Source organism: Nansenia antarctica (assembly GCF_963989245.1).
Source record: "Nansenia antarctica genome assembly, chromosome: 7".
Classification (NCBI taxonomy): domain Eukaryota; kingdom Metazoa; phylum Chordata; class Actinopteri; order Argentiniformes; family Microstomatidae; genus Nansenia; species Nansenia antarctica.
Window position 1 is genome coordinate 8074313 of NC_137677.1, and position 21357 is coordinate 8095669.

At 45.3% G+C, this 21357-nt stretch overlaps 1 protein-coding gene across 1 annotated transcript in view; it reads right to left on the minus strand.

Annotated features, from left to right (window-relative positions):
- Positions 1 to 17544, minus strand: part of mier2 (mesoderm induction early response 1, family member 2) — a gene marked incomplete at both ends in the record, with an annotated part of 39811 nt that extends 22267 nt beyond the window's left edge. The window contains 3 exons of the mRNA XM_080536053.1: positions 14131 to 14245; positions 16907 to 17032; positions 17518 to 17544. Of these exons, the coding sequence (XP_080392179.1) occupies positions 14131 to 14245; positions 16907 to 17032; positions 17518 to 17544 (268 nt within the window). The remainder of the gene's footprint in view (positions 1 to 14130; positions 14246 to 16906; positions 17033 to 17517) is intronic.
- Positions 17545 to 21357: the final 3813 nt, after the last annotated feature.

Below are 21357 nucleotides of genomic sequence, written 5' to 3' on the forward strand. Positions count from 1 at the left end.
GTTAAGGCACTTGTGACAGTGCTGGAAGAGATGGGGAATCATTTTCTAGAACACAGCCAAGACCTACTAGTCATTGACACAAGGGACATCATGGACACCCAAGTGGCTGAAACTGTGAGAAGGATCGAGACCCTTGGTGAGGAGCAGTACAGCAAGTTTGTGACAGAAAGGCTAGAACAGTGTACAACACCTGTCACGCAGACACTTCGAAAGAACAAGTTGCCACTGTTCAGTAGGCCACCTGTCAAAATAAAGTCAAAAGACAAGGCACAACTTGCAGCACTGAAGAGTGACTGTGGTCTCTTTTCAAGGCTGTACATCTCCTGTCAAACACGAGATGGAGACATACAAAATTTCTTCTCCCATGAAAACCAGGCAGCCCCACCAGCTCTGTCAACTGGAGGAAAACTTCGGATTGGGGTTAAAGCAGATCTACTTCGCTGCCTGGAGTCAGATCTGCACGAAAACAAGAGTGTGCCTGTAGCTGATGCAGTAATTCTTGATGGTGCAGCGGTGGTTCAAATGCTAAATCCTAGCACATCAAGAACATTTGAAGAGTATGGAGAAACAGTGTTTGCACCATACATCTCTGCTCAACATCAGAAAAGCACCCGCGTTGACCTTGTCTGGGATGTATATCTACCTGCCAGCCTGAAAGCCTCAACCAGACAGAAGAGGGGAAAGGGCACCAGGAAAAGGGTGGCTCCTCCTACTGTGATGCCTAAGAACTGGAAGGACTTCCTTCGATGCGATGAGAACAAAACGGAGTTGTTTTCTTTCCTGTCACACAAAGCTGTTCATCTACCTCTACCACAGGGCAAGGAACTGTATGCAACAGTTGGAACTGGAGTCCTCTGCTCTCCCGCTGAGTTATGCTTGGCCTGCCTTGCCCCATGTTCACAAGAGGAGGCAGACACTCGTCTACTTCTGCATGTGGCAGATGCTGTGCAGAAGGGGTGTAAGAAGGTGACCATACGTACCGTTGATACCGATGTGGTGGTACTGGCTGTGGCTTCATTTAGCAAAATAGCTCCTGATGAGCTGTGGGTTGCCTTTGGTGTCGGGTCAAGCTTTAGGTACATAGCTGTTCACCAAATGGTTGCCACAATGAGTCCCATACAGTGCCAGACTCTCCCAGTCTTTCATGCTTTCACTGGGTGTGACACTGTCTCTACATTCGCTGGCCGAGGAAAGAAGACTGCCTGGGAGACTTGGAAGTCTTTCCCAGAGGTCAATGATGCTTTCAATGAACTCCTGTGCATGCCAGGTGAGGTCAGTGAAGAGTCAAAATTACTGCTAGAAAGATTTGTGGTGCTAATGTATGACCGAACCAGTGAGAGCACGGAGGTGAATGATGCCAGGAAACAGCTCTTCACACAGAAGTCCAGAACTTTAGAAAACATTCCTCCAACCCAGGCAGCCCTCAAAGAGCACATCAAGCGCACTTGCTACCAGGCCAACTGTTGGAACCAGGCACTGGTCCTGGATCCAAAGATGCCCGAGCCATCTGACTGGGGCTGGACAAAGGAAGAAACTGGTTGGCATCCGCTCTGGACCACTCTCCCTGAAGCCTCTAAATCGTGTCATGAGTTGATCCGCTGTCGTTGTGAGAAAGGGTGCACTGGACGGTGCAAGTGTGCCAAAGCTGCACTTAAGTGCACTGATCTGTGCTTTTGTTCTGGAGATTGTTAGATTTTGATAGTTGTTAGTTGATAGTTCTTACAATTTGCCCTGCTCCACCTTGCCCCGCTCTGTGACTCCGCCCTGCTTCCTTGCTGGGACACTTGCCCCTGTCTCCTCCCATGACAACATACTGTGAACCTAGCCCTTGTCTCCATCATTATAGACTCTTTTCCCTGTCACCCTTCCGAGACTTTGCCACTCCCTTGCCCCACCCCCCAGGACCGCCTCACACCTTGTCACTGCCTTCATGAACTGTGTCTCAACTTGTTACCGTCCACTTGAACTCTGCCCTCCACATCATCACCCCTGCCACCACCTCCACCTCAGAGACTTTGGGCCCTATTATGCACTTCTTAACTTGCCGTCTTAAGTCTTAATTAAGACGCACCGCCAGGTTAAGACCTACCGCCACCCTTATTATGCGCTTCATACGCGCTACTGCTATTATGCAGGTGTCGCTAGGCGCCCACACATAAGACGTAAGACTCCCGTGCATATATTACTCATTGTGGGAGTGTTCATATGTTAATGAAGTGCGCTAGGCGCCCCTGCTATTATGCGATCTGACTTTGCGCCTAGCGCTAAGAAGGGGTTTGAAAAGTTCTTAGGCGCTAGACTTCATGCACGTTTTGAAACACGAGCGCGCCTCCGCGGTTTGCGCATGTGCGCCGACCGACTTCTTAAGAAGTGGGTCAGCGCGCATGCGCAAACCGCGGAGGCGCGCTCGTGTTTCAAAACGTGCATGAAGTCTAGCGCCTATGAACTGCATAATAGCATAGCGCTTATGACTTAACGCAGCCGGTTCTTAAAGGGAATGGCACCTGGCATGCTGATTGGGTTGATTGAGAAGACGCCCAAAACACACCCATGACTAATTTCTGGGCTTAGCGCCGGGTCTTAGGCGCCCACTACCGCACGCATAATAGCAAAGTGGCCTTGACCACGCCTCCACGTCTTAAGTTTAGATCTACCGCCTCGTCTTATTGCTTAAGACTTATGAAGTGCATAATAGGGCCCCATGTGTTCTGTGTTCTAGTTCTGTTCTGGTCTTGTGTTGTGTTGGTCTCGTGGTTTGCTATGGTCTAATGTCTTGTGTGGTGTCTCTTCTCTTGTCCCTCCAGTCTTCTGGTCTCCCAGTTCCCGTGTCAGTCACTTTCCTGTGTTTCTTAGGCTCCCCCTGTTGGCAGCTCTGTGTATTGTTCTGTTCGTGTCCTATGATTACAGTATGTGTAATTGTCTCCACTTGTGTTTGGTCTTGTCCTTCACCTGCCTCATGTCTGCTTGAATGTTTGCTCCCTGTATATCCCCTCATGTCTTCCCTTGTCTTTCGTCGGTTTGTCATTAGTTTGTTGGTTGTGTGTACCTTGAGTTCCGTACAATTTTGTTTTGGAAATAAACCACCTTTTTGCATCCTTCGCCTGCCTACGTCTGCATAGTGTGTACTACTTCTCTACACTAACCATAACAATAGTAGCCTATCAAAATAGAAGCAAAGTTTCATGTAATCACGTAATTTCAATGTAATTTGACCTTGACCTTGACCTAAATGCATTTTCTTGAATTCTGGCGATCTCAAAAGTATCACCAAATGAATGGGCATCCCTAACTTAGTTGGAAAGGACACCTAAAGTGTTTTTCTACTCTGTTTGGTTCTAAAATTAAGCGTGTTTGAACATTAGACACGGTGGCCTGGCGGCCATCTTGAATTTGACCTCTCCCGGGCCTCTGGGGTCGAATCTGACTTCCCTCCACATCTGAAAATAAACCTTATGGTATGTACTAACTATGGTAGAAATGTCATGCTTTCTTCAAAAAGTGCACGAATGTTGTGCTAAGCCGCTGTACTAATGGTAGTATTTTATGAATATGGAGTGCCAGTAACTGTAGGCAATATTTTAATATACTATCTTCTTTCTGTTGCAGCTTTGAAGACCTCCACCCCACCAGACACAGCAGCTCAACAACTCACTGGCAATATTGTGTTGAATAACAAGAACAGTTGGGCATAGATACAGCATTTTGAACTGTGTCATGATTTATTATCTATTGATAGTCAATTCACAGACCTTGCATGCTTACCTGTGTATAGTCTGTTGTATGTTCTCAGTTCCAACTATACTTGAAACTTGAAACTGAACTATAAGGCTGGACATTGACTACTGAGCACTACACTATTTCCAGCACAAGACATCAGCAAATTACTCTTAATGCCTCCATAATAATAAGCTGGCTAATTAGCTACAGTAATAACATTGCTAGGTGATAATGTTAGCAATATCTACTGTAAAGTTCTCTTTGAAAAGTCTATCTGACCCAGTGACTAACACTAATGTTTGCACACTGATTGTACTTTGCACAGCTTGTCGCACTATTGTTCTGCTGTAGTGCGACTACCATCACTTATACTTATCACTTTATTACTTATTATTGTGACTATGTACCTTGTTGAAGAACCAAAGCGATTTTTTTTTATTATGTACTGTAAAATAAATTCTGACTTTTGTATCATTAAAAGACTAACAATAACAGTTACAACAACCATAAATAATAATAAGCTGGGTAATTAGCTTAGGTAATACCTTGCTAGGTAATAATGTTATAGCTGTATAACTATAGCTGTCTGACCCAGTGACCAATACTGACAGGTATTGACAGCTGATAGCTGTCAATCTAGAGGGGGAGTGGTTGGGGGTGGGGTTGACCAGCTATTGTTACCGCCCATTACCTGCCGATGTGAAGGTGTGAAAAAGTCCCACATCTTTGAAAGCCGTTTTCTCAGGATTTAGTTTTCAGGGTTAACAAGTTTCAAATACTCATGTTGTCTTACATTTTCCCCCGATGTCTATGTATGACGCATCATTTGAAAGCTTACAATCTGTAGTTTAAGCATATGTAAAAAACAGAAAAATTACTTTGCCCCCTCCTTGATCATTCCACCAGATCGCGTCACATATTGTCAGCATCTTTGAGCCTCGGAAAAGCGCTATACAAATACCAGGCATGAAAATGGGTCGGGGTGAAAAAGGTGAGAAGGATACGAGACCCGGAACCTGCTAGGCGGTCCCGGCGGAAAGTTTTTTGTGTGGAAAAATTAGCTTCCATGTGCTCATATCTGATTTCTTTTAGATTTACTCTAGTGGTACTCTAGTGGTGGTCACAAAAAAAAAAAAAAGGATTAATGTAGGTCACCTATTTTGGATTCAAAACAGCGAATTTCGCCGAAAGGTGAGCGATTATCATGCCTGAAATACAATTAATTATTATTATTACTGCGGCATTTCGAAGAGAGCGCCTCAGCCAATGTTGGACCCGGAAACACGTCACGACTTAACAACCGAATTGTTTCTTATGATGACTGATGTACAGAGGATTCATTTACTTTAGACACATGTACTTGTTGTAAGTCACTTTGGATAAAAGCATCTGCTAGATCAAAAATGTAAATGTCAATTGTAAATGTAAACATGGTAGCAGGTCACACAATGTCACAGAAGGTATCGTGTGTCAACACAAAGAAGCAGTCTGATTCATATCAATCCAGAAGAAAGACTTGAGAGGATGATAGTACTGACTGTATATACCACAGATGTGCCACTCCCTTCACTTACTACTGGCGCCAGTCCTTGGGGACTGTTTCAGCCTACAGTTCTGACCAATGACCACGCAGTAATAGATTAGCGTTACTACTACAGATGTCAGGATGGTGTTTTTGCGCCACTCCTAGCAACGCATTTGTAAGATTAGATAAAAAGATAATAAAAGATAAAAGAAGGCGTACGCCTCTTTCTAAAAAGGGTGGGACAAGACGCTCGGTCACATGCGCAAAATGTAGAGATGATTATGATTTATGAAGGGAAACCAGCGTGGGTCTTATAAATCAGAATATTTTTGTGCGTAAGCACTTTCTGTGTTTCATCCGTACCCAACCTTTTTATAACTGAGGCCCAGGACAGAGGCAAATAAAGTGTATTAGAGATGTGTAATGTAAAGTGTAATGGAGATGCACCGATCTGAACATCGGAATCGGGCCGATATTGGAATGCTGGACATGGAATCAGAGATAGGGAATGCTATTTACCGATCCGATGGCAAGGAGCAAGCTGTCCTAAAAAGGTGCCAAACACGTGTCAAACTGACAGCTGCACAGGTGAGAAGATACATGAGTGTGGTGACAACAATAACAACCATGTCTGTGGTCTGGAACCACTCCACGCTTGATACTGACACCAGTAAGACAACATTTGCAAAATGTGCAGGGCACCTCAGTGCTTTGAGGTGCGGCCCTATCATTCACATTTCAACACCACCAACTTCATTAAGCATGTTGTATGTACAGGGCCCTCTGTGTGAAGATTTTTTTTTATTATTTTCGCTCAAAACTCCAAAACTAAAGAATTGATTTTCATCTTGTATTTGATAGTATTTGTGTACATATTGGATTGTTTTGATCATTTAGAAATGACAATTTCTATGTTTTATACATAGTCCCTCTATTGCAGGGTACCAAAAGTAATGGGACAGATTAATATCATTTCCAAATTTCCAAACAATTTCTAATAGGTCTTTTTCTTAAAATCTTATCATCAGGAAATGCAATGCATGTTAAATTGGATTTAAATCTGACCATTGGCTCAGCCAGTAAAAAACTTTCCATTTGTTGAAATATCTGAAAAATATTTTATCTGAAAACCCCCTTGCTGCTATAAGCAGTATGTTTAGGGTTATTGTCTTACTGTGTGAATTCGGAGGCATTTCCTGACGGCTTCAAAATACATTGCCGTCATCAATTAAGACAAGTTAGTGGCAGCTATCCATGCCCAAACCATAACACCCCCCCCCACCATGTTTCACAGATGGGCAAAACTAAACATTCTCCAAACCTTCCTCTTGCAATCACTCTGGTATAAGATATTCGTCTTCTCTACCCAGAATACATTTTTCCAGACCTCTGCAGGCTTTTGTAGGTACTTTTTTTAAAATCAGACTATAACCTCACCCCAGCATTCTTTTTGAGGAGTCAGTGGTTTGCACATTGCAGCGAAGCCTCTTTAGTTTGGTTGGTGACGTATTCTGCGGATTCAGTCCTACCTACTTTCTGATCTGTCTGATAGTTCTTTTGGGGTTTTTCTTAATTATGGTGTGCATTCTTCGGTCATCCACTGACACTGACAATCATGCTGACCTGAAGGTAGTACTACCGAAGTTCTATCAGCATGTTAAATGTGCAACAAGAGGAGAAAAAAGCGGTCTAGCCTTGCCTACAAGGCTAGACCGCTAGCTCATCTAGGCATGTCTGACCATGTGTCAATCCTCCTGATCCCAGCCTACACTCCCATGAGGAAAAGTGCTCCCATCACCACTAAGACTGTCAGAACCTGGCCAGCAGGGTCCGCTCCACTGCAGATCTGCCTGAATGACACCTCATGGCAGGAATATGAGCATGAGGACCTGGAACAGTTCACGTCGTCGGTTCTGAACCACATAGTGAACTGCACCAACTCAGCCACCGTGGACAAACGGGTCCGGGTCTACCCCAACACGAAGCCATGGATGACTGGGAAGGTCCAAAAACTGCTCAAGGAGAGGGACAACGCCTTCTCAGCGAAGGACACACTGCTGTACAGCACCACCAGGGCTAACCTAAAGCGCGGCATCAAAGAGGCCAAGGCAGACCACAGAGAGAAGATTGAGGAATGCTTCCTGAGCAACGACTCCAGGCGGGTGTGGCAGGGGGTTCAGCACATGACAAACTTCAGAGCCAACAGGCTCACAGCCGCAGAGGACGACCCCCTGCTGGCGGAAAAGCTGAACTCCTTCTACGCCCGGTTCGACGAGGGGCGAACGGAGGTAACCACAACACAAACACCACTCTCTCCAGCTCTCAGCAGCCTCACCCTCACAGAGCATGAAGTGAGACGCGTGCTGAAGGCGGTGGACCCCAGGAAAGCCTCAGGGCCGGATGGCGTCCTGGGACGGGTGCTGAGGGACTGCGCCGACCAGCTGGCCGGGGTTTTCACCAACATCTTCAACCAGTCCCTCCCTGTCCCAGGCCACCATCCCACCCTGCCTGAAAACCTCAACTATCATCCCAGTCCCGAAGAAAAGCACGGTGAGCTGCCTAAACGACTACCGCCCGGTGGCACTCACACCAATCATCATGAAGTGCTTCGAGAAACTAGTCCGGGCCCACATAGTCACACGCCTCCCGCCCAACCTGGATCCATACCAGTTCGCCTACAGAGCGCAGTGTTTCCCCTAGGTTTGCTGCCTTGGGGGGGTGGCATGGACCGTGGAATTGGAATTGGCATTGAATTGGAATTGGGGTGGCATGGACCCTGCGACATACCAGCGTCATGTCCAGGGGGTGTACTTGTACATTAAGCCGCCTCACGCTACGGAAACAGGAGATAGGCTCCTGCCCTATGGGCCGTTAGGCTCCAGAACCATCGGTTCACAAGGCTACTTACTTATGTGGTCTTGACTACCTGTCCACTTTCTCACCTGGTTCTTGCTGTCTCCTTCTCCTTCTCTCCCTCTCTATCCTCCTCTCTCCCTTTTGCTGTCAACCAAAAGGCAAACATAACAACCAGAGTATTTCTAATCTAATAAGAGGTATAAATTGATCCATATCAATTTATAACATAATTATAATAGCTTTTGGATTGCTGTGGGCAATGCAGTCAGATAATGTCATTTTGACATTACTCTCACCTGAAAAAAGATCATGTCCAACTATAAAAAAATAAAAAAAGACATTTCCAATGCTTCAATCCACTGTCCATGTACTGTAAATATGCCATTATGGTATTACCATGAAGCCCAATTCTAGCAGAATAAGAAAGATTGTATATCTACTTTAACTAAAATAATAAAGTCAAGTGCCTCCAGTTAGCTCTTTAGCTGGCAAGTGTGCAGCAGACTAGCTCATCTCATCACCTCTGAGCTAGCTAGCTAGTTCTTTGACTATTTACACCATGGAATTATAGTCACACACTTTCTAGTCACAATAATAACGACCAATTTGAAACAACTTTCTCTGTCAGAACACTCAGCAATTATATTTGCTAACGTTTCAACTTGCTTACTTTCATCTGCAGACTCTCACGCAAAAACTCTCTCGCGTCTCGCGCACACTCGCGCACACACTCGTCTCGCGCACACACTCGTCTCGCGCACACACTCGTCTCGCGCACACACTCGTCTCGCGCACACACTCGTCTCGCGCACACACTCGTCTCGCGCACACACTCGTCTCGCGCACACACTCGTCTCATATGGAAGGCCATCTCCGCTAAAATCGACTCTCTAATCTCGCGTTAACACGTCGTATTTTGCCGTCTTCACACGGGATATTTTGATGCGTCAAGACGTACGTTTTTTACGCGTCCCACGTCATAGCCAATGAGGGACCCTGAATCAAGGCAGTCATACATATTAATGAGGAGTGTCGCGTCATTGCTATGGAAAGCCCACTCCGCTAAAATGGACTCGCGTATCATAGCCAATGAGGGACCTTGAATCAAGGCACTCATACATATTAATGAGGAGTGTCGAGTCATTGCTGTCGACAACAGCGTAGGGGGTACGTTTCGCTACGTATGGAAGGCCACACCCTGCAGGCGAGCCGATTTGAAAACTTCTCGCGGGGGAGTAAAGTTTCACAAGCAGACCAACTTCGTGAGGATGGCATTGCGAGCTTTTCTTTCGAATTGCAACCGCACATTTAGTGAATGTTCCCACAAATACATTATTCGAAGCCGTGAATTCAGTGTCCCGCATTAGACACCAGCTCTAATCGGGGGGGTCGTGTGCCTGTATAATATATTATAATATATTATTTAACATAATACATGTTCTGCACACATACACACATTCTGGAGTCTATTTGGTTGGAACAAGACTTTTAACCAGTGTTGTGGTCTAATCAGTAGATATTTTGCACAGATTTTCTTTTCTGTGTCCCCGTGAACTTTTGCGCGCAACAGACATGGATCTGTCGGACTCCGCAAATATTTTAGGCAATTGAACGTGGCACAATCAAAGACCTTGCACAAACCCTACTCATCTAAAATCAGTCAATTTTGCCAAGCATCCCCAATGTTGCCACAGCACTGAAATTGTTTTTAATAATACCTGTGACTGTTGCCAGTGCAGAGAGATCTTTCTCAAAACTCAAATTAATAAAGACATATTTGAGGAGCACAATGTCGCAAGATCGCTATACGAGAAGCGTTGCCTACGGAGCACGGAACATCATCAGAGACGCTTCTCACCCCAACCATGGACTGTTCACCCTCCTACGTGGTACTCTGGGGCACGGTACCGCAGCCTCCCGGGCAGAACCAACAGGACCACCAACAGCTTCTTCCCCTCAGCTGCCAGACTTTTGACTTTTGACTCTATACTCTACACCTTCTCACTGACCATACCGTACAGTTGTGTTCTGTGTAGATCATGCTGTACATAGCCCATCCCTGTGTATCATAGCCCACAGCCTGTATTTTTGTATACTTCACTATATACAACATATATCATATGTATCATGGCCTGTACAATTGCACATTGTACTGTATATAATCTCAATTTATATATACCACTGCACATCACGCTACCATTTGCACTTTACTGTATAGATTGCTGTAAATACTGCTGTAAATACTGCTACTTATCACTGCAATATAATTGCTATTTGTTGCACTTCTGGTTAAACGCACAATAATTTCGTTGCGAGAGACTGTCTGGGTTATCAATTCTTAGTATTGAGAGCCGACGGGCGCGCAGATTTAAAGTGTGTTATACTGGACTTTGCGCAGAAGAATGCCCGGAGACGCGCTCGTTTAAAATAATAGGCATATAGCCTACACCACATGTACAGAGCAGCTCCTGACAGCAGCCTAATAGCCTACAGGATATGTTGTTTGTTTTATTTTTGTAGGCTACATTTCTTTCATACAGAACGGCATGTTGTGTGAACCGTTCCATTGTGTGAACTCGATAGTGGTTCACTTGTTTGTAATTGTCAACGATACATTTTTTAAAAGCATTAAGTGGTCAATGTCTATCCCATACACTCTATTATTGGCGTAGTGCTGTGGGAGAAAAAAGAGAATAATTGCGCAACGCCAGTGGTTGGTGGCCTATAGTTTTGCTTTCAGTAATCAATTGTGTCATGTTTGTTGTGCAATAGCCCACACTTTTTCATAGAGAAACAATCTGTGGAGACCCAGTGTCCCAAGCCTACAAACCACAGCACTGTCTGTCACACAATAATGTTCAAAATAAATATATATATTTATATATAGCCTGTATATTTATTGAAAAATTAAATTACCTCAGTGTGCTCTGCTATCGACAATACCCACCCCCAGCAGCAGGCTGTTCATCTGGCAAGAGATACAGAAGTGTCTGCTGTCATACCAGCAGACTACAGAGTAGCTTCTCCTAAACTCCTAACGCTAGACTCCTAAATGCATCCTCTGTACTCAAATGGGTAGCAAAGTAGCAAATGGGACTATATTTTGCAGACAGCAGTAGAATGGAACAGCCCGTTGCCTATGACAGGCTATGACAGGCAACACGGCAAAAATCTACGCGTGGACACGTCAAAAATCACGTAGACACGGACACGTGAAAAATGTACGTGTGGACACGATGTGTCTAGACGTTTATTGCGCTTATGGCCTTCCATATCTCACGCACACACTCGTCTCGCGCACACACTCGTCTCGCGCACAATGTTGTATTATTCTCCAGCGCGGCACAGTGCGAAACGAAGTGTGGAGATAGGTTTGACTATGCGAGACTACTGGCGGACTAATGTTACCAACAAGCCTATGGGCTTGCCACTCGCCAGATTCGGGTTGGGTGCGTTTAAAAAACGCAGATATTTTAGCCTGCTTGTCAGATGTTTGGTGTTTACATCCGTAATAATTCCTCTTTCTAAGGGGGGCGGGTGGTTCCGTTGGGGGGGCGGCAATGGTAGGGGAAACACTGGATCCCACAGGTCCACAGAGGACGCCATCGCGACGACTCTCCACTCCACTCTATCCCACCTGGAGAGGGGAAACAGCTACGCGAGACTGCTCTTTGTGGACTTCAGCTCTGCCTTCAACACCATCCTTCCAGACAGGCTAGTGACCAAACTACTAGACCTGGGACTATCACACTCTATATGTGCATGGATCAAGGACTTCCTGTCTGACCGCCCCCAGAGGGTGCGGGTGGGCTCCCACACCTCCACAGCCCTCAGACTCAGCACTGGGTCCCCCCAGGGCTGCGTGCTAAGCCCCATCCTCTACAACCTCTACACCTACGACTTCACCCCCGTCCACCCCAGCAACTCCATCGTAAAGTTTGCAGACGACACCACCGTGGTGGGCTGCATCTCGGGGGGGGACGAGGCGGCGTACAGGGATGAGGTGGAGCAGCTGGGCAAGCTGTGCAAGGTTAACAACCTGCTGCTGAACCAGTCAAAGACCCAGGAAATCATCGTGGACTTCAGGAGGAAAAAATCTGAGGTCCAGCCCCTGCTCGTCGATGGAGGGAGCGTGGAGAGAGTCTCAACCCTCCGATTCCTGGGGGTGCACATACAGGATGACCTGTCCTGGAAGATCAACACAGCAGCCATCATCAAGAAGGCACAACAGCGGCTCTACTTCCTGAGAGTCCTCAGGAAAGACCACATCGGACAGGAGATGCTTGTGACCTTCTACCGCTGCGCAGTGGAGAGCATCCTCACCTACTGCATCTGCGTGTGGTTCTCCAGCTGCACAGCCGCAGAGAGGAATGCGCTACAGAGAGTCGTGAGATCGGCCCAGAATATCACCGGCGCCCCCCTCCCCTCTCTGGAAGAGCTGTACAACACACGCTGCCTCAGGAAGGCCTCCAAGATCTCCAGAGACCCATCCCACCCTGGGTACGAACACTTTGCTCGGCTGCCCTCGGACAGGCGGTTCAGGACCATGTTCGCAAGGACAAACAGACTGAAGCTCAGCTTCTACCCCAGGGCCATTCAGGCCCTGAACACAGCAAAGACCTAGGTTCTAGGCCCTGGACAATCTAGACAATTTGATGGCAGCTACTAGATTGAAATCAAGTGCAATACTGAAACACAACTGTGAACATTTCAAACCTGCAAACTGCGACACTTTAAATGAATGTGCAATAACACTATGTGCAATATGACAACCCTCGGGTACATAAGGTTCAGAGATAGGAAATGTTAGAATAGGTATAGCATAGCATAGAGTACAGCACAGTGTTTTATCTGTACAGTATAGTATAGTGGATAGTGTACATAGCCTTTATTTATGTAAACCAGCTCCATTCCCTTCTTGTTTTTTAAGTTTTTTTTTCTTTCCTAGCACCAGGGGAGCCACCCCTCCCAAATTTCGTTGTTTGGTACCTGTACTATATCAATGACAATAAAGACCATTCATTCATTCATAACACCCCCCTCCACCATGTTTCACAGATGGGCAAAACAAAACATTCTCCAAACTTTCCTCTTGCAATCACTCTGGTATAAGATATTCGTCTTCTCTACCCAGAATACATTTTTCCAGACCTCTGCAGGCTTTTGTAGGTACTTTTTTTATCAGACTGTAACCTCACCGCAGCATTCTTTTTGAGGAGTCAGTGGTTTGCACATTGCAGTGACGCCTCTGTAGTTTGGTTGGTGACGTATTCTGCGGATGGTAGTCTCTGACGAAATTCAGTCCTACCTACTTTCTGATCTGTCTGATAGTTATTTGGTTTTTTTTCTTAATTACGGTGTGCATTCTTCAGTCATCCACTGTAGAAGTCTTTCTTGCTGAGCTCACTAGTGTTTTTTTTATTTTTTACGATGTTCCAAACAGATTTTCTCAACTTTTTTTTCAGCCTCACAATGGCTTCCTTGACTTTCTTTGACGTCTCGTTGCTCCTCACGTTCCTCGTTGGAGTATTAAGTCAAAAAAAGAAACATGCTTCACTGTCCCATTACTTAGGGAGGGCACTGTATTTCTTCTCATGCAAAGTTATGAAATGGGGTCTTTATTCAATAAGTGAACCCTCCCAGCATGAGCATGGTGTTTTTAGAAGGAGAATAATGATGCTTTTATCAATGCAGTACTCAGAATCAGTATCGGAAATGAAAAAGTGCTTTCGGTGCATCCCTACTTTTTAAGCCATTTACAACTTTTAATGAGCACAATGTTTCTACACTTCAGAGATATGAAAAACCGAAAGAAAAATGTTGCTAATCCGTATGAGTTTGGTGTGAGCAGAGTTTTGGTGGAGTTTTTGTCCTGCCCTCCCATAAAACGATCTGTCAGTGACATAGAATCAAACAGTGACATAGGATCCTGACATGTGAAAAAACTCTCCTGAGTGGTGGGGTCGCTATTTATGGGAGGTCCTAAGTGGGGTCAGTGCTGGGAAGGGGGGCCAGTGTCTGTGTCATCTTACCTCGTAAGTGACGGCGCAGGAGGTCCGAGGCATGGGAGGTGACGGAGGGAGTGAGGTCATCAGCCGATGACTCCTCCTCATCCTCCCCGGAGAACAGATCCTTAGAGATCTGATCCTGGGAACAGAACAGTCCATCAGTGACTCATCAACCTTTAAACCTTGACTTCCATCAAGCTATTTTTAAATTTTTTATTTAACCTTTATTTAACCAGGCAAACATGTAAGAACAAATTCTTATTTGCAAATGCAGCCTGACCAAAAAGCAATGGCTCTTTGGGGGGGGGGGGGAGCTAGAAATAAAACAAGGTTAAGTAATACAATAAACAATAAAACAATAAAACGCTGGCAAATACAGATGCATTAAAATACTAACAGTCAGAGAGAGGGGAGAGAGACGGAGGAGGTAGGGTTGAGGAAGAGCGGAGGTGAGGGATAGCGGGGGTAGTGGAGCAGGGGTACTTAAAATGAGGCAGTGATGGGTTATGGGATGGGTGAGAGACGGTGATCAACAGGTGCATTGATCGACTATGGTTCGCTGCAGGATTTGTTTGAAAACAGTGAGTGAGGTGAGGGCGGTGAGTTTGAGGGTGTTTTGTAAGGTGTTCCAGTCGTGTGCTGCAGCGAACCGGAAAGTGCTGCGCCCGACAACGGTACGGGCTTTGGGGATGGTGAGTCGGACAAGATCACTGGATCTTAGAACGATGACGGGGCGGTGAGAGAGGTGCAGAAGGGATGAGAGGTAGAAAGGTGTTTTGCAAAGTATGGATTTGTAGATAATATGAAGCCAGTGACAGAGCCGTCTGCTGTGAAGAGATGTCCAGTCTACAAGGGTGTACAGATCACAGTGGTGAGTTGTGAAAGGCGCACCAGTGGCAAAACGAATGGCGGAGTGATGGAGTGTGTCGAGTTTCCTGAGGGCAGACTGAGATGCCATCCTATAGATGGTATCGCCATAGTCGAATATGGGCAGGATGGTCATCTTGACAAGGGTATGTTTGGCTGCACGGGTGAAGGAGGCCTTGTTCCGGTATAAAAAGCTTAGGCGAGCTTTGACTTTTGTCTGCAGGTGCTTTATGTGGGTGGTGAAGGACAGGGATGAGTCCAGCCAAAGGCCAAGGTATTTGTAACAAGAGACAAACTCCAGCTCGGAACCGTCAACACAGAAGATCTTAGGGGGGCTGCTGACACGAGGTCTCCGGTCGAAAAGAATGCACTTTGTTTTTTTGGTGTTGAGGAGAAGATGGAGGCGATGAAAAGACTGCTCAATGGAGGTGAGGCTGAGTTGTAGAGTGGAAGCCGCAGAGTGGAGTGAAGGGCCTGCACAATACAAGATGTTGTCGTCAGCATAAAGATGGATCTGGGATTTGCCAGCATCTTTTGCTATATCATTGATGTAGATTGAGAACAACGTTGGTCCCAAGATGGAGCCTTGAGGCACCCCTTTAGAGATGGTGAGATGGTCTGACAAGATATTTTCAGTCTTCACTTGCTGAACTCGGTCAGTTAGATAGCTGGCAAACCAGTTGCAAGAGTTTGTCGAGAGACCAATGTTGGAGAGCCTCTGTAGAAGGATGGAATGGATGACAGAATCAAAGGCCTTAGCTAGGTCGATAAAGGCAGCGATGCAGACCTGCTTGGAGTCCAAGGAAGTGAGAATGTCATCCATAACTTTCAAGGTAGCTGTGATGCACCCGTGGCCAGGCCGGAACCCAGACTGCATGTTGGACAGGATGTTATGATACAATGCTATGATCATACGATGCTATGATACAATCCATAATACGTTTAATTAAAGCTACATGAAAGAGATTCATTGACTGTTTTTTCTTTTGAGTGTTTTTAGTGGCTTGGCACACTGTCAAGACGTCTTCATCCTAACTCCTCTCTATAGTCAATGATTCATCATCATCATCATCATGTAGACAAACCTTCTGAAACATCAAATTCAAGCACCTTTCAAGGACTTTCAAGACTCAATTCCCTCAAATTCAAGGACTCAACACGGCATAGTTTGAGACAGATCTAGATGAGAATTTATATAATAGGAACTATCCGCTCACAGACAACATGAATTAAAAAGAGAGGCTTGAATGAGTGAACACTAGATGGTCTCTTGCCTTCTCTACCACAGCACAGCAAAACAATATATGGTGAAATATGTGTAAAGTTAAGCAATACATAGACTTATTTACTAGTCAACTACTCAAATTCACAAACTTTCAAGGATTTCAAGGACCTGTGGGAACCCTGCAAAGGTGAAACCACGGTTGGCCTCAGCGGTGCATTCCATCACATGTAGGTTCAGATCCTTCCATGACTGAGTCAAATATATATGTTACGGTACATGTGGGAATACGGTACATGTGGGAAAACTAGGGTTAGGGTTAGGTGCTACGTCGATTTGGTACATGCTGGCATGTCTAACCCTAACCCTACCGCTACCCCTAACCCTAACCTTAACCGTAGCACCCTAGCACCTAACCCTAACCCTAGTTTTCCCACATGTACCGTGTTCCCACATGTACCGTAACATATATATATATATATAATATTTATATAAATATATATATATTTGTAAGCAAAGATGTAACCCCTCCCTCCCCTACTGTTGTCTCGTGTCCCCCCCCCCCCCCCCCATCTCCCCCTCTTTTTGTAATCTTGTTTTCAATCATTGTTTCTATTGTAAAGTGCTTTGAGTTGCATTCATGTACGAAAGGCGCTATATAAATAAAGTTTCACTTCACTTCACTTCACTGAGTGTCAGGTGAGGTCTCACCTTGTCCAGTGTCATGTCAGGCAGGCTGGCTGCCAGCTCGTTCGGCTCCCTGTCCGGCTGCAGCAGCGGGTCAGACACCTCGTACCCGTACAACGCCAGAAGGTCCTCCAAGGGCATCTCACTGCCCTGCAGAGAGAGGAGGGAGAGAGAGAGAGAGAGATGAGTGAGAGAGACAGAGGGATGTAGGAAGAGATGGGGTGTGGGGGGGGGGGGGGTAGAGAGAGGGGGGGATACATAGAGAGAATGGAGGAAGAGAGAGAGAGAGAGAGAGAGAGAGAGAGAGAGAGAGAGAGAGGGGGGATAGAGGGAGGGGTGTTCAGAGAGAGAGAGAGAGAGAGAGAGAGAGAGAGAGAAGGAGAGGGGATGAATGGGGGTCAGAGAGAGAGAGAGAGAGAGAGAGAGAGATGGAAGAAGATGATTAAACCCTACCTCACCTCCATTACAGGATGCCGAAAATAGAACTTGGCCTTTAATTGATTACTTTCAATTAAATGTAAAAAATGTTTCATGTGTAATTGCTAAGTGTCACACTCTGCTCCCTGCCTTAGTTACCCTGTCAGACACGGCAGGCAGGGTAGACCAGAGCAGAGCACAGAGCAGCTGTCACTCACTGTGTGGGGGCGAGCTGCCATCGTCATCGGGCGGACCTGCGAAGCCCTGAGGCTCTTCTTCAGCTCCACTAGGGCCTGGGACTCCTCCGGCCACCCTTCATCTCCCTGCTGCCTCAGGATCTCTGCTAGGCTGCGTCTGTGGTCACCAGAGCCCAGTGAATCAGCTGTCACACACGCACACACACACATACGCACACACACACACACACACACACACACACACAAGCACGCACACACACACAAGCATGCACACACACACACACACACACACACACACAAACACACACACAACACACCACAGACAGGGATGGGTGATACCATGATGGATCAGGAGGCGGCTGATCCCTGTTCATCCCATTATAGATTCAACGTATCCCAGAGCAACTGACTGGGCTGCGTTCTGAATGGTACAGTGGGGGCATAAGTATTCAACACATCAACAGGTTCTTAATTCAACATATTTCCATTGCAGCTATTCACATGAAATTTAGACCAGACATTGGTATTACCTCAATAAAACTACACAGCTAAAGAAATTGTAACACTCCAATTCATTAAAAAAAAGTTAGGAATAACACAGGAAAGAATTATTGAACACGCTAACCGAAATGTATTAAATACTTGGTGGAGAAGTCTTTGTTTTCAATGACAGCTTCAAGACGCTTCCTGTATGAAAGAACGAATCTCTCACAGTGATCAGGTGGGATTCTGGCCCGTTCTTCAACATGGTCAGTCTTCAAAAGTTGAAGAATCTGGGGGGCCTCTTGATCTTCACTTCCTTCCACTCATTTTCTATTGGATTTAAGTCTGCCGATTGACTATAGACGGACAAATGTTCTGCAGCAAACTTCAAACAAGCTTCAACATGCCTTTTCTTCAGTAACGGAGTCTTCCAGGGTGATCGCAAATGGAGACTGTGGCGGTGGAGTGCGTTGCCTATTGTTTTCTTAGTGACAACTGTACCCGCTGCTTCCAGGTCTTTCTCGGGCTCTGTTGAGTGGTCTCTTGGGCTACTCTTCTGACTAACTTTCTCACTGTCCGGGCAGAAATCTTGCGAGGAGCTCCTGTGTGTGGCCGGTTGATGGTGGACTGATGTTCCTTCCACTTGTGGATAGTGGCCCCAATGGTGCTTATAGGGAAATGTAGGAGTTGAGAAGTCTGTAGGTAACCAGTGCCATTAGTATGCTGCTCAGTAATCGTGTTAATCTTGCGAAGGACTGGGAAGAGCTCTTTACCTCTACCCATCATGAGATGACATGTTTCTTGACAGAAAGCTTGGTGACAAATGATTTGTTTACTTGCAGCTAATTAGCACAGGTAGGAGGAGAACTCATTAGTGGCATAGCTAATTTAGTTTAGCTTTTTCTTACTGTGTTCAATACTTTTCCCCCTGTGTCATTCCATTGTATTGCAAATCATGCTTCTTTTTCTTTTTTTAACGGATTGGAATGTTACAATTTCTTTAGCTGTGTAGTTCTATTGAGTTAATACCAATGTCTGGTCTACATTTCATGCGAATAGGTGCAATGAAAATATGTTGGATTAAAAACTTGTTGATGCGTTGAATACCTATTTCCCCCACTGTACATCTACTATACAGCATTGGCGAGTATGGAAGTATAAATAACCAACAATAGGCATCTCAACCTTTCATAAACGCCATTAAATGTCATGGACAACTCAAGACGAAGTCAAACGACACATTTTCAATCCAACAAATAAAATAGACGAATGTGATACGACTATAAAGCCGGGAAAGAAAGCTTTCAACCCGTTTCCTTCCTTGGTTGTGTGTTGATACTCAGAAGGGCGTCTTTTAAGCTGTTGTTCAAAGACACTTTGGTGATTTTGAAGTCAACCAGAGGGATCAAAGTTGAGTCCTCGTTTCTACTACAAACAACGGTTCACTATGAAGCATTCAACAGTGCAGAGTTAGTTTAAATAGAAGCTTATGCACCTTCAACTTCTTAAGATAAGTATTCTAACGTGCAATAACAACGGTTCACCAGGAGCATTCAACAGTCCAGAGTTAGTTTAAACAGAAGCTTATGCTACTTCAACTTCTTAAGATAAGTATTCTAACGTGCAATAAAAACAGTTCACTATGGAGCATTCAACAGTGCAGAGTTAGTTTAAACAGAAGCTTATGCACCTTCAACTTCTTAAGATCAGTATTCTAACGTGCAATAAATCTTAAGTCAAGTTTGTTGCAACGTCTTCTTCGCTTCATTCTCCACATCGCTGACCATGCATGGGAGCTCTCCTGTGACTAGGTGCTGAACGTCCCTTCCTCTCTGACTCACTAGTGCAGAGGCAACGAGAAGGAAATAGTTTTGCAGGTTTTTACGCTCACATCCGAAAAAGATACCGAGAATATCCATGCAAAAAGTCGTAAACTTCACAGTCAACATGCATTGTTGCACCTGGAACACTTCTGCACAGAGCGTTTAAAGCCGGTCTCCTATTGTTTTCTATAGCGCACAATCCACAATCTGGCGAAACTGGGAATGGGCTCTTTAACGCGGAGAGACGAGACGGGAGACAAAATAAAATACCCCCGTTTTTTTTACTGACTTCCTCTATTATCAATCTACTGCCCCTCTCACGCCGCGCTATAACCCACTGCTGGGGTTGTCAACATCGCTATCTATCTACGGTCCCTGATGTCACCGGGTCTCAAACGTACAGCGGTTTCGGGATCGTTTTAGTCGTTTACATTCCTCCTCTCCAAGCCTCTTTTTTAGCTCACTTACCTCCGCCATTCCCGTCCTGGCTGCGCAGGCTGAGGGGAGGTGGCCCGGATGTTGTAGAGCTCACAGCTCTGTGGAGAGACAGCCTCTAGTTTATTGCCGCAACGTTTTAGACTTAGGGCAACACTGATGACAGTAACTAACATGAAAGAATAGAGACATTGTCAAGAGTACGGCGTGTACTACCATCAGTGTTGGGCACGTTACTTTAAAAAAGTTATTAGTTATAGTTACTAGTTACTTATCCCAAAAAGTAACTGAGTTAGTAACTGAATGACTTCATCATAAAAGTAACTAGTTACTAGGGAAAGTAACTATTGCGTTACTTTTTGAAGTAAACATTTAACAATATGAAGTGCTTTTAAATCTTTGTAGTGTAAATTAAATAAATCAAACTGTCACACAACTTCAGACAACTGGTAGACAGACTGTAACTTCAAGTGTTTTCAACACAACAAAAGTAAACAGTTAAAGAATATGAAGTGCTTTTATAGTAGTACTGAAAAAATAAGACATGAGTTTCTTGGACAAATCCAACTTTAGCTCCTAAACATTAATTCATTCATTCATCTATCCATCCGTACACTCCTTCCTAACACTCATCCATCCATGCATGCATTCATTCATCCAGCCAACCCAGTCATCTAATGGCGCTTTTCCATCAGCGGCTCGCTTCGGGTCGGGTCGCTTCGGGTCGGGTCGCTTCGGCCCGCTTTTGAACAGTTCTGGTTTTCCACTATACACAACAGACCAGGAACTAGTAGGAGGAGTAGGCGATAGTAGGCGGAGTTACGCGTCATAAAAGCGCGCCATGGTGGTGACGTATATTTTCACGAGACACAACACAGCCACAACAACAGCGACATGGAGGAACTTGAAGCTATCGTATACTTTTTCCTCGGCATGTGGTATATTACTAACCGTGATTTTTTGGGAGAGAAAGAGAAAGAGAGAGAGGAAGCTATGTACACATAATAAAGTCATGTTTTTTGAACCCTTAAAACCACTGCCTTCACTTGTCTGCTTTATGAACTGTAGTATCATTGTGTGCCGTGTTATTCACGGACAAACACGGTGCCCTTTGCGGGTT